Source organism: Cucumis melo, chromosome 4, assembly GCF_025177605.1.
Source record: "Cucumis melo cultivar AY chromosome 4, USDA_Cmelo_AY_1.0, whole genome shotgun sequence".
Classification (NCBI taxonomy): Eukaryota; Viridiplantae; Streptophyta; class Magnoliopsida; order Cucurbitales; family Cucurbitaceae; genus Cucumis; species Cucumis melo.
In genome coordinates this window covers 28,234,655-28,249,960 of record NC_066860.1, presented here as the reverse complement: position 1 = coordinate 28,249,960, position 15,306 = coordinate 28,234,655, and the positions used below count along the sequence as shown (strand labels likewise).

Genomic DNA, 15,306 nt, shown 5'->3' with positions numbered 1-15,306 from the left:
ATAAAAACAAGTATGTTACTCATTAATTTCAATAAAAACAAGTATATAAAAGAAAAATTATGCTACGTCAAACACATGAATCATCCAAATTTTCTAGTTCTACCAGTTAGTTAATTCACATAAAAAAGATTAGTTCTTTTAATGATTCTTCAAACAAAGTCGTAAAAAGAATTATAAAATTCAAATTGAAAATAAAAATTGTAGCACTTGTCAAGTTCAACGTTAATATTGTTACTTTTTAAATCAAATTCATCATTTGGGGTCTAATATCCATCGTTTGGAATCAAAGAATTTCAACATAATCTTAATATCTATTATTTTTCTTGAATTGTAAGAGAAACCAAAGCGAAACCACCAAATGGCTTTGAAATAAAAATAGTGGATGGGCGAAGGAATGTGCAATTTAACATGAACGCATGCGTGCACTTGCCACCTCATTCAAATATATTGATAATAATTTTGGAAATAATACAAAAATAAAAAAATTCAATCCTAATTATAATATATATATATATATATATATATATATATATATATATATATATATATATATATATATATATATATATATAATAGGTTCTTTTAACGATATAAGAAAGCGACAAAATATTTACACTCTAAACAATTCCGAAAACGAAAAAATGTCCCAGGTCCACAATAAAAAATACAAAAAATGCCCCGTTAACAACACGAGTAATATATTTTGTACACGATCGTTTAGATTTGATTTGGTTACACGATCGTTTAGATTTTGCTATAAGATTCTTTAGATTTTGCTACCCAATTCTAAACGATTTTTTTTTCAAAATTTGGTTCAGGATTAGATTGGCTAAATGATTTTTTCAAGATTATTTGGTACATTTATATTTTGTTAAATGATTTTTTAAATTCTTTTATTACACGATCATTTATTTTTTAACTATCGTTTAGATTTGACTACTTCATTCTAAATAATCCACCTCAATCTAAACTATACATGATCTTAGATTTGGTTATGCTAATCTAAACAATGTGAAAAAAAAATGAGTAAAAGAAGAAAGACGATAGAAAGAAATCAGAGAAAAAAAAAATAAGAAAAATAAGAAAAACGATAGAAAGAAATCAGATTTGGTTATACAAATCTATGTAGAAGAGAAAAAAAATAGCTAATTTTATGGATTTTGTTGTACGGAGTTACATTTATAAAAATTTTCCAAAAAAGTATTTGTTTTTTCATTATCCATTAATAAATATTCAATCGAGAATTAAGAGTGAATAGGAAGGGAGAATATTTCAAAGAATCAATTGATGCTTTTAATTAAGTACTTGAATATATACATTGATTTTAAGTATCAGCTCATATTAATTGATGGAATGTTATGGTAACTTTGACTTATATTTAGTTAATACAATATTATTGTAAGTTAAACTAGGTTTACTAAGAACGGTATTAAAAAAAAAAGTATTGGAAAACGAATAAAGTTACGCATTGGTTAACTAGGCAAAGAAAAGATCATATAACATATATATATATATATATATATATATATTTTGCAAATTAGTAAAATTTTTATAAATAACAAATCTGCTAAAAGTATCTACAAAATACAATAAAATTATCAGTTCATTTTACTATATTTGAAAGAAATGTTCATAAAATATTTCAATAATATTTATAATTAACAGTTTTTTTTACTATATTTGTGTACACCTCCAAAGTAAACATGGGAAAACCTGAAGCAAAGAGCTAAATCTTTACCAAAAGGGAGTATACCATTCAACTGACATATAGTATTTGCAAACAAATATATATTTGTGGTTTCTACCTGCGCCTTAAATATTCTTTTTTTATTGTACTAATAGTTGTTACTAATCTTTTTCTTAACATATAACTGTATGTTCTTTTGAAGTATAGGCATCTCTCCTTCCATCATATAAAAAAGAACCTAAAGATCATATCAACATGCTCGAGACCATGAAAAGCTATCCTCCTCCAAGCACAATGAATCATATATAGCATTCTCACGATAACATGTTATACGACCACACTTATAGAATTAAAGAGATAATGATGAAATTTCTTAAATCTCATGTCGATCTCTATAGAAGTATATAATTTGCTAAAATAAACGTAACCTATTCGATCGTGAAAACATGATCATCTCACTTTGTTAGTTCCAGGAAACTATATGCTTTAGGGGCAATAATTTTATATGGATAGTATAAATAAAACCAGAAAATGCACGTCCTTGTTTATAGGAGAAAAGCATCTAAATCCAAAGAATTCACGATGTCTTCTTTAAACAATTTTACTCACTTTTTTGTCCGAGTTTCATGAGTAATTATCTCTTAGGATAGAATAAATGTTATACCTTTTTTGTGAAAGTAGTATCTCATTCACAAGATCCAACCGACTATATCTTGTAATAATAAACTAAACTTGAACAAAATTATAAAAATGAGAAAATGTACTCGTGAAAAAGTTAAAAATGAAATTTAATGAGAAAAGATAAATATTATTTTAGATTATTATTCAAATAGTCTCGTTTCTACGAATAACCTATAATAGTAGACTTTTTTAAGAAAATAAATAAATACTAAATGTTTAGAAATACATACATATTTTATCCATAACCATTTATTCATAAAGTACTTAGAAAAAAAAAACATTGCGTGAAGAATCGATTACAAACCTTATTGACCTTAAAGAAGAAAGAAATGCACATTGATAGGTAAGTGCTCTCGTTTTAACATCTCTCTTCGTGAAAGTACTATAAATCAAATCAAACTCTTGTGTAAATCAAGCTAAGAGTATATTTTTCTTCTTCAATAATAGAGTTGGAATGGTCTATTTATAAGAAAAGAGACTCATCATTACCTCGTTGGATTTCTTGGACTTACATTTCCATTCCATCTTTAGGTTGTTTCTTGATAGTAACTAGTCAATGATATGATGTCGCGCCTACCATAATTCAAAACTTGATTTCTTGAGTTACTCAATGACTAAAATATCAATCATGTCGATATCAAAAAACTATTAGTTTTACAATATATATATATATATATATATATATATATATATATATATATATATATATATATATATATATATATATATATATATATATATATATAATTAAATAATTTTTATTATACAAATTAATAAAGCTATATTGTTAATTATATCTTTGTATCATAATTAATTTTATAGATGGTATATTATATATTCTATGATATCAATTAATCTTTCAATATATGATCAACAATCTATATGTCGAACATAATCTAAATTAGCGATAATGAAAAAAAAATCATGGTGAAAATTGATAATGGAAAATAAAAAATGTGTTACAAATAATTAGACAATCTAATGACAATAATTATGGTTCCTAAAAAGTAGTGACGTCAAGAATAGTTCGTCATTGAAAGTAGTGACACCTACCAACTCTCACTAATAATGAAGAGATTGAAGTTTAGTTTATAATTATTTTAGCTTTTAAATTAAATATTGACGGTTGTAATTTATAAAAAAGATAATGTACTTTTAGTCTTTTAAATTCGATATTAATATCTATTTAATCTTTTAAAGAATAAAAGTAAACGCGATGAAATTTTTAAGTGATCATTCCACTAAATTGATATTGACCTCAAACTTTTCATGACTTTAAATTATATGAAAAAGTAAACTAATGTCTCGATTTGATTGATATCAAATAATAGAGTTATAAACTTATGAAATGATTGATTTGATTTTTTTTATTATTTTTTAATTTAGTTAGTAAAGATGGAATAAAATTGTTAGGAAAGTTGAATGTATAAAAATAAAGTGAGAAGTTATTTTACATAAATTAACAAATAATAGAATTTACCCAATGCTAACACCATTCTAGATTAGGCCTAAAGGTATGTGGCATCAAGAATTACATTTTGAGTTTTATATTTTCTAATAAAAACACATTCAAATCTTATATCTTTCAATCTCAACATAGTATATACATTTAAATCATAATTTATATTAATGTGAACAATTTTACTTTTAAGGGATATTGTAATACACAAATTTGCACTAAAATTTTAATAAATAATATTGAATAATAACTAAAAGAAAACTTGAAAACAGAGATAGACTACGACAAGTTAGAAACTTTTGCTATTATTTTTCTAAATGTTTTCTTTTTGTATTTTCGAGGATAAGAGGTCTCGAGTTCAAATCCCCTCACCTAAAGCTGTACTTAAAGGGATTCTTTTAGGGGAAAAAAATATTCATATATTTTTCAAGTTACATGCATTATTTGTTAGGCATTTTATGGGGGGAAAAACAACAAAATTGATAGAGAAGTAAAGTAAAAAACAAAGATATTTTTAATAAAAAATATATAAATTAATAAACGTATATCCTTCTTTTTTTGTCTTGATTCAGATGAACTCGTTGAGTTTTTACGTTCGAAGTAAGCAAATAACAAAATTTATTTCATATTACTACATTTTCTTTTAGTTCAATATTGATCAAAGAAATTAGGTGTAAATTAAGAAGGGTATTTAGATATTGATATAGTATTAACTATTAAGTTTTTAAGTAAAATCCGTGAGTTTGAGATGAATCAAAACAAATGTTCTGAGGTCCGATCCGTGCATTCAAATTCAAGTTACAAAATTAAAATTCTGCCCTCAATTAATATCGATCAGGTAAGTTAGTATCTTACTTTATACGTTTCTACCCACCGTGATTTTCCGTTTTTAATATTCAAAATTTAAAGAAATATATGGTTTTATTTTTCACCATCTCTCACATATGGCCGACCCAACATGTGAGAGTTATTCAAATTTCACATGGGATGACAAATTGCAATTGAATAATCTTCTTCATATATATATATATATATATATAACACATATTTTATTTTATTTTATTTTTAATTAACAAAAAGAAAACATGTGATCAAGGTAGATAAAAAAAAAAAATTTAGAAAAATGAAACAATGAGTGGCTGATAAAATAAGAGATATCACTTTCTAAAAGGCAAAGGGGGAAAAGCCTGCCCTAACAAAATGTGTCCATTTGTTTTCAAAAACTTTCTTATAAAAGATAGTGAATGAAACAACAAACTTCTCATTTAGGGTTTTTTTGAATAAGGAGTTGGATGCTAAAGTTGTGAGTTTGGTACTCTCTATATTGCAAATGCAACCTCCCATTATTATCATTCCTACCTAACTTTTTGTACCTAATGTTTTCTCTTCTTTTATTATTTCTTATGTATTTGTTTAGATAATTGTTTTCAATTGTAAAAACTACTAAAAAAATATTTTAAAATATAACCAAATGTCATTGTCTATGATAGATGACGACAGTGACAAAAAAGAAATCAACCGCCATCATTAATAGACTGTGATATTTTACTATATTTGTAAATATTTTAGTTCATTTTACTATAACTGAAAAAAATCATGATAGACAATCATAATTTGGTTTATTTGAAAACAATTCTAATTATGTCTATGTAGATTTGAATCTCTAATGATATATCATTTTTGTTTAGACATTTTCTTACACAAATTAATTTTATAATTGAACCACCAAGTATTTTCAACTTTTGGGTTTTGATGATGATTTAATATTTTCTAAAATTCATTTTCTAGAATGAATTAATAAATTTTTTATTATAAAATAAACTTTGATTATCTAAAATCATTAAAAACCATATACTAAACACATTATTAAACATACTATAATATAATATCGATAAATTGAGCATAATTCAACTAGCATAGTATTTATATTTTGTATATTATCGACCTCGAAGTTAGAAGTTTGATAAAAACACACTTTAAAATATATATTTTTACGAATTAGTTTAAGCCCCCTATACCTAACTTAAAAAAATCAACGGGATGAGAATGCTTCTTCTAAGGTTCAAACTTTGATGGAAGAAAGTTAGAAATCAATCATATCAATAGATCGTAACGTATAGGATATGTCGGTTGAGTTAATTAGTCGAAGAAAATGGACTTGGAAGTACATGTCGTATATCAAGATAGTTATAGTATGAGGTGTCATGTTAAATATTTCCTAATATGTATTACAACTTTAACTCATACACATTACCTAAATATTTTAACCCTATACAATCATTCCTAGTTCTCAATGGAAAAAAATACACATGTTCTAGTTAATTATTCTAAGAACCTTCATCATATGTAATGAGATTTTATTTAATTTTAATAATTACTTCATTTTTTTTTGTCATAAAAACTTTTACAATAACTCCAATCACAAAACCTAATTCGAATGATAACAAAACACAACAAATTAACAACTCATCATGAAAAAAATCTCAACACTACCATCCTTTTTTGTTTGTGAATACAAATGAAGAACAACCAAACCCACAACTACTACTATGATAGTAACATGCGAGAGATTTATTAAAGATATATTTAATATAATGAAAAAAATATTTAGGTGCATCTCGGGCTACACTTATTTTTGTACAGTTTATATTGGAAAGCATCAAGTTCCATCCCAAATTTAGTTGAGAACACTTCTTATAATTAAGATTCCGAGGTCCATTGAATTTTTCAGTGTGAGATCCTCAACGTTCCCCTTAAGATTGTGTCACTTTAGGTTCACAATTTTTGGATCGTGTTTAAATTTTGTTTTTATCGAATATTGCTTAAGCTTTATGGGCTAAGATATTGCATTAGATAGTATCTCAAACAAAGATTTATCTCAAATCCATAAGGTTGTATCGAACTCCTGTAATGTCCTTTTTCTTTTTCTCCTCAACTAATATTCATTTCTACTTGTTGGGTCTCCTCAAAAAGTGAAAAGAAATCTTAAATTGTTTTTATAATTAAATTTACCATAATCGACCATTAGGTTAAGCTAGCACTAGGGTCCTAATTTTGTGATTAAACATAACTCATTCAATTATTTTCTTGTTACTATATGGTTAAAGACACAATCTATGAAAATTAAGTGGCAATTTGAGTTGCACTCAAATATTACTTTTGAATGATCGAACAGAACGTGATGTGAGTTTACGATAATACTCGACATGTGATAACATGTCAAAACGAGTGGACATGAATGTAGGGAATCACATGTGAAAGACTTTATTAAATTGCTTCAAAATTGAGCAGTGCAAGAGTTAGGCTCATGTCGATCTCTTAAGGTTTCATGGCCATGCAAGAGAATAATGGGAAATGTATTTATGTGAAAGATAATGAAGAGGAAAAAAGAAAAGGCTTCATTTGCTCGACAAAAATTATGTATGGGATTTGATTTTCTCTTTTCATTACATACGTGTCAATTTCTTGTGGTTTTAGTTTGGTAAACAATAATTATAAAAGCTTATTTATTTAATTAAAAATACACAAAAAAAGAAATAAATCACTTGTGTTTCAAGTTGTTTTATAACACCATTTTTAAAAAACACCAATTAATTTCTCTTATATATTAATTATTTGGTAATAAAGATGGGTGTGCTTTTCCATTAAATTATTGTCTAAATTTATTTCAAAAAGTCATCTTATCCTAAATTATTGAGAATATAGTAGAGAGTGAGATATCTCCATAATTATTGGTTTATACAAAAAGAAAAAAAAAACCCACCATTTTTATCGTCTAAATTGATCCTTTTATGTTTCTTCATTTGAATTTGAATTTTTCTACCCTACCGTTTGATTATGTTATCCAAACAAAAAAAATCATATGAATAGGTTAAAATTAAAGATCGTGAGAAAGTACGTGAATGTGTTAGGTTTTAAAGTATTATGTCTAACATGAGTATAGATCAATTGACAAGAAATTTATACCGTCAATGTTTAGTTTATAGTGGTTTGCTTTTTTTTTACTAAATATTGTGTTAGATATTACATTAAATTACTGCTGATGTCTTCAAGCTTCCGCATAATATTGTTTCCCTTCCATTCAATATTAAATTAAACTTACCATCACCTATCAGCTTAAGCTTTTTTTTTCTTCTTTTTTTTGTTAAATCGGTGATTTAAGATAGTATTAGAGCAAGATTTTACAAGCTCCTACAACGTTATTTCTTCTCCTATTGATACCGTAGGAAAGTTATAGAAAAGTGAGAGAGATAGAAAAAAAAAAGGTGATGTTGATATCTCTATCTATGACCAACCCTTTTGCTTTCTCAAAAATGGAATGCAACTTGGCATGAATAATAACGAAGATAAATTTCTTCCTTAAAACTCTTAGAAATTGACCAATTTTACAATAGTCGTGACATTGATGGTTGAGCTACAAAAATATAATATTAGACTTTACATTCCTTATATTTCAATATTTCCAAATCCTCTCCATAACTTTTGGTCATACATTCATGGTTTCGTGAAAGAAAATAAATGGAATTTAATGAACTTCCAAACAGAATTACTTTGAAGGATCAAAATCCTACTCCATTGCCCTAATTTTCAAGTTATCTCATATCAACATTTTCAAAACTTTAACAAACTAGGTTATATATTATATGTATGTATATGTATATGTCTAGTAGTCCTTCAATTATTTTCAATTTTGTATCTATTTTATTTATGAATTTAAAAATATTATCAATTAAATTCTCAAATTTTTAGATTATTATGTCTGTTTAGCTTTTAATTTTATTCTGTCTACATCAGTTTTGTTTTGTGTTTATATATATATATATAGACTAATTATTTAAATCTTATATATCCTCTATTCGATTTTGATTTTTTAAAAAGTGAATGTTTTAATCTAATAGACACAAAATTTAAATATATATATATATATATAAGTTTAGATATTTATAAGTTTAGAAATCTATTATTAGATAAATTATGAGACTATTATAGTATAAATTTTAAAGTTTAGAAATGGATCATTATTATACCTTTCTAATGCTTATTCACAAACTTCAAAATTCAACCTTAACCATCTAAAAGCTAACATTTTAATTTTAAACCAATCAACGACACATGAATTCTATGCAATAAGCCAAGGGTTAGCACATTATAGCCTCATATTATAAGATATGATAAAAAGAGTAGATCTATACACATCAAGGGGAAATAATACTCATATTTCCCAATCTATATATATAGAATATATAAGAGAGAAAATATGCAAATTTTTTCAACACAAAAGCAATACATGCTTTAGTCTACTTATATATATATATATATATATATATAACTGGAAAAATATACATATATTTTTTCCAAACTATATATATAGACAACCCTAATGATATATTTAACCAAAATATATAATGAAATATTTTAGGTTCAAACATCATGATCCATATATATATATAAATATATATATATATATATATAGATATTGTTTTGTAATATGATTTAATTTTATCATTCAGCATTGAGAAGTTGCATAGACCAGAGATCCTCCATGCTCCAATAGTTATCATTGGAATGATTATCAGTTGGGGGCAAAGGCACTGAGAAAGCATCAATGTTTTGAGAGTAAGTTGGAGGAGAATAGGTTTCCATTGGATCCATTGTGTATGAAACTTGGCAGCTACTTGAACTTGCAGCTTGTTCATTATTATTCATAATTTGATGATGATGATGATGATGATCTTGAGATGATAACAATATATTTGTGCTGCTTTGTGGAGTGTGGAAGCCATGTGCTTGCTTGATGTGCTTTTGAATTCTCGTCCTCCAGTAGTTCTTTATCTCATTATCAGTCCTTCCCGGAAGTTGTTTTGCTATTTTTGACCATCTATATGAATATATTCAAACGTAATTAATTAACATACATTAACAAGATAGAGAAATCTCTTGAAAATCTTTGATCAATCATTACTTCTCTTACTGTTAAATTACTAATGTATGTTATAATAATCATAAAATACGACATGACATCACTTACTAACTTCTTCATTGTCCATTAGCTTTTAGATAGAATCTTCGTGTTTAGTTAATATAGTATAAAAGCATTGTCCAAGAAGTTTGAACGAACATTCAGTCCCAATAACAAATCTAATTATTCATCTCATTGTAAATTGTGCCTTTAAGATAAAATCTCAAATGTTTGTCGTCTAATCCTATCAAAAGCATTATCCCTATTTTCTCTATAATATATTAAGTTGAGGTTGATAATAGAAGTTGTGCTCCAATTCTGAAATGGTTAAAATTATTTTTGTTATTTTCAAAATTACTTTAAAACATGTATTTAATAATTTAAAAAATTAGCATTAAGAATGTAAAATATAAATTTAATTTTAAGTAATTAAAGACACATTTAAGAATGATTTCCAATATGCATGGGTGATTTTCTATTCTTACAAAATCCCTAAAACAAACATGAAGTAACAAAGGGATCGAGAAAATATTTATAAAAGTTTAGAATAACCGCCAATGATATAAATGAATAACAAATATAGGGAAAATGAGAATGTGACAATAAGAACAATCATCAACAACAACCAAGAGACAAGAATAGATGGAAATCAGAAAATGTGTGTCATAATATAGATATATTTACACACATGTTTGAATTGAAATAATTAAATGAAATGATTTATTCTTCTTTTTTTAAAAAAAAAATAAATTAAAAGAAAATGAAATGCATTTAGAGCCATGAAAAATTGAGGTAATTAATTTTAATATTTTATAAATGTATTTGTGGGTTAAATTTGAAAGGGTCATGTTCCATGGCTGAAAATCAATCTCTTCCACATAACACTTCTTGTATTTAAAGGACTCTAAAGATCTCAAAGGCTTTGAAAGTATTTTGTATCATAGAAAGAAAGAAAGAAAGAAAGAAAGAAAGAAAAAGAAAAAAGTGTTCACAAAATCAAAACACAAAGTCAGATTCAGTTTCAAGTTTCCAACTTGAGAAGACAATGCTGAATCTCTCAGGTAGTGTTGATCTTCAAAATGGGTGTATTTCTCAAACAATATTCATTTTTAATTTCCCTCTCATAACCTTTTTTTCAAAAAAGAAAAGAAAAACAAAAAAACAAACTTTTGGTATCGTACTTTCTAAATTTTCAAAACACAATTTCTTTAATTTAGTCCTTGGTCAATTTTTTACTAGAATACAACATTTAAGAAATAATTGCAAATATTGTAAAATTTGTCATAGTTTATAGATCATAAAAATATATTTTGCTATTTTTTTTCTCTGTTGTTTATTTGTTTATTTATAATTTTAGTCATATGGGTAGAGCAAAAAGACAAAAGTTTGAGATTTTTTTTTTTTTTTTTTTTTTTGAAAGGGTATTTAGAGTGATGTGAAGACAAAGAAAATGGAGGCTGTTTGTTTGCTTCTAAAATTATTGTTTATTTTTTTTAAAAAAAAATTGAATATTTTGGTGATGAATAAAAAGGAAAATCCATGTGGCTAAGTGGTGTGGGTTTAGCTAAAAATGGAAAAATTTTATTGCAAAATGTCTTCTATTTTCTCTCTCCTATCACCAACATGCTTTTCTTATATTCCCACCAGCTGTAATTATTACAACACATCCTTTTTTTTTCCTTTAAAATAAATGTATTACTCATTTTTCCATTTTCATTATATTTTTCACTCATTTTCTTTTAGTATTTGTATGTTTTTACATATGATACATATATATATCATGAAAGAAAATCACTCATCTTTTATATATTGACATATATTAAATATTATATTTATGTATGACTATGAGGTACCATAAATTAATATATAGAGAGCAATAAAATATTTATAGTAATTTTATAAAATTAAAATTTAACACATTTTTTTTTATAAAAAAATATAGGATAATAAACTCTTGATTTTTCTATTATAATTTTCTAATTTAGGAAACGAATGTATTTCAACTATCTTTGTGTAGTTCGTCTAGTAAAACTTTTGTAAAGAAAAGTAAGAGCCTAAAGTGTACCTAATTATTATTTAGCTAACTCTTTCTTGTTTCTTCTCCCCACTTTTTATGTATGATCCCATCCAATTGCTATTTTCTTTTTAATTTTAATACTTAAATTTCATTAAATATCTCAAATATGTGGATTGGATTTGTTATGATAAATTTTAAAATACTAGTAATCTAGAAACAATTTTTTTTATAAAGGTAGATAAGATCAGTAAATAGCATCCAAACATTTAAATTGAGTGGATAACTTTATTCTATGAAAAAAATTTATTTAATTAAAAAATAAACGCATATATAAATTTACTTCTTTTAAAAAAATAAAAATAACTAAAATGGAAAGAAAGAAAAATATGTGAGAAGATCAAGAAAAATAATAAACATAACAAATTAAAAAGAAACACACACTTCCATTAAAAAAAAAAAAAAAAAAAAGAGTTTGGAAAAGAAATATTTATTTATTCATAGAGAATAATATTTTTTTGAAAAAAAAAAAAAAGTCAAAAACCAAAAGAACAAAAACAAAATTTATTATATGATCACATTACATACCCCATTCAAAATCTTTCTTTTTTCCTTCTCAATTCTCTCAAGTGTAGAGATGATAGAAAAACTAAAATAAGTTAAAAAAAATCAATCAAAACGTGTGGAAAAAGGAGAATCTAATATATATATATATATATATATATATATATATATATATATATATATATATATATATATATATATATATAAGTAAATGAGAATTTTGGTGGCCATGAATCTAAAAAAAACGTGTTGCAAATCTTTTTCGTGGCCATGAAAGCCTCATAGTATTCTTCTTGCCAAACCTCTCCTTCTCTCTCCTATGAATCCTTTAAAAATTAGGCTCTCCATCCATAATCTCCGCCGCCCAATTCCGTCGACCGGTAGGTGACCGGAGAAGAAAACACATCCCCCATCTACCTTTTCTCCATACAAATCGTTTGGTTAATTTTCGGTTTTTTAGACTTAATAAAATGTTTGAACAATCTTGTTTCTTTATAACTATATCGATTACGTGTTAAATATTTATTAAATTCTCACTTCATCGGTTCTACATCGGTTCTACGTGTTAAAACCGTACAAATAAATAATATATATATATATATATATATATATATATATATATATATGTTGATTTAAATTAGAGTTTGATGTTATATTTGAAAATACATATTTATATTAAATACTATATGCAAATACTTGAAAGAAAAAAACTTACTTGTTTCCCCATTTTGCATGCAGCTCCATAATCAGCAGTTGTTCGTCTGGAGTGATGTTACCACGTCGAACGTCGGGACGGAGGTAGTTCAACCACCGAAGTCGACAACTCTTCCCGGTACGTTTCAGACCTAAAAGGACAGCGTTTTTTTTCGAGGAGGAAACAAAAACAAATTAGGGTTGATTTTCTTAGAAAGAATAAACTTAGGAGGGAGAGAGAGAGTTAGAATATTATTTACCAGCAGATTTAGCAAGAGAGTTCCAAACACCTTCACCATGATTAGCTATATAGTTGATGAGAATCAAATCTTCTTCCATAGTCCATGGCCCTTTTCTAACTTCCACATCTTGTGGTGAGTTGTTATTATTATTGCATGCTCTTTTATCCATATTTTTCTATACCTCTCCTCAAAGAGAGAGAAAAAAATGGAAGAGAGAGAGAGAGAAATGGAAGAAGAAAGAAAGAGAGAGAGAGAGAGAGATGAAGAGAGTCAATAAGATAATAGTGGTAGCTAGGGTTTTATAGAGAAGCCAAATAAGATTAAAATGGTTGTTAGTAATATTGAGCTTTATAAGTACATGTTATGTGTTATCATATATTTTTACTTTCTCACTTATATTATTTATATTTATGATGTAATATATTTATATATAACATATATATATATACACACACAACACACACACACTTTTACATATAAACCATCTATGAGATCTCTCTTTTGGAGGATGCTCCTTTGGGACAATTTATAAGCTATGATATCATGTTAGATGATATATATATATATATATGATGTTTCATTTTCAAAGCCAATTGACATTGAAAAAAATAGTAGTTTATTTATTTCTTAAAAATGGTGAGGTATCTCAAATTTTTCAATATGAAAATTTTAACACGCATTTAACGACGATCTCAAATATAAGGTGTTATTTGGATCTTACAATCAATTTATTAGAACGATGTCTAGGTTTTTTTTTCTAATAATATATAACTTGAATTACATGCATTATTAGTCTCTAAACTTTTAAAGTTGAAAGTTCCAAGAGTGCTTTATAAAATATTTAGTAGTTTATTTTGTTTCTAATAGCTAGGTGTTATTGGACACATATTTAATTAATAATATTTAGTAGGTTTACATGTGTGTATGTTTTCAAATTAAAAATTTTGGAATCTATTAATAACATTGGTAGACATATATATTTATCAATAATAAATATTGAAATTTAGTTATATTTTTGTATAAATTTTCAACAATTTTATCATTTAAAATAATTATATACGAATTGGTATAAAGAGTATAAAGTTAAAGAGACTTTAAACCCTACATCTATTTTTTTATATAATATAAAATTGTGAATAAATGGTAGTTTTTGAAAATAATTACTTTAAGTAAATTCATAAAATAAAATTAAACAAATTCAATTTTAATTAGTAATACTGTCAATAACATATTTTCCTATATTATTCATGTATGAAAAAAATGAAAGTTTTATTTAATATATATTTATTGACAATATTTGAAGCATTAATTGGGTCCTTAATTGTAGTTTTAGGTGTTATAATACTAATACACTTCAATTAGTTAATAATAAATATCTTTTAATATTAACTTCTCATTTCTTAATATATTTTTTTTAAGGTTTGCACGTGTGTGATAAAAGCACACGTGTGGGAATAATAGGAGAAATTAGGGTTTAATGTGCACATGCATTCATATTTCATGTGAAATAGCCATATGAATTTTAACAATATATAATTTAATTCTTCTACGGAATTTTCCTTTCTCTTTACTATATGCTTTTCATTTTTAGGGGAAAAATCAATCCATTTTATAACTCTAAATAATAAGGTATGATTTTTTTTATAAAAAAATGTTACTTTATTTATATTAAGATGTTTCTAAAAATTGGATTTTAAAATAATAGCTACTATTTTTACCCTTTTTTTTTAAAGAAATATTGTAGGATTGAAATTGTCTTCGCACCGTCAAAAAAAACTAATCACGACCTACAAATGTCGTTAGCAAACTTAAAAAGATTAAACTTCTTGGATATCCAATTTATAATGTAACAAACAACACTATTATGTAAATACTTTATATTTTTAAAACATATTAAAGAGTCCAAAAATAAATAAAAAAAAAACACAGACTAACGAAAGATCTCATCATTAAGGATTTAGTGAGGCGTAACTTTTTGATCGTGTTTTTCAATGATTGAGTAAAATT

At 25.4% G+C, this 15,306-nt stretch overlaps 1 protein-coding gene across 1 annotated transcript; it reads right to left on the bottom strand.

Annotated features, from left to right (window-relative positions):
- Window positions 1–8,965: 8,965 nt before the first annotated feature.
- Window positions 8,966–13,556, bottom strand: LOC103487095 (MYB-like transcription factor EOBII). The gene is made up of 3 exons (XM_008445303.3): window positions 13,318–13,556; window positions 13,080–13,209; window positions 8,966–9,705 (listed from the first exon to the last, which is right to left on the bottom strand). Exons 1-3 carry the CDS (start codon window positions 13,466–13,468, stop codon window positions 9,330–9,332), a joined length of 657 nt encoding a protein of 218 aa, XP_008443525.2. The 5' UTR covers window positions 13,469–13,556; the 3' UTR covers window positions 8,966–9,329.
- Window positions 13,557–15,306: the final 1,750 nt, after the last annotated feature.

Coding starts and splice junctions, on each gene's coding strand:
- LOC103487095 (XM_008445303.3), bottom strand. CDS start 13,468: ATGGATAAAAGAGCATGCAATAATAATAACAACTCACCACAAGATGTG. Junction 13,210..13,317: donor CTCTCTTGCTAAATCTGCTG/GTAAATAATATT, acceptor CTGTCCTTTTAG/GTCTGAAACGTACCGGGAAG. Junction 9,706..13,079: donor CATGCAAAATGGGGAAACAA/GTAAGTTTTTTT, acceptor ATATTCATATAG/ATGGTCAAAAATAGCAAAAC.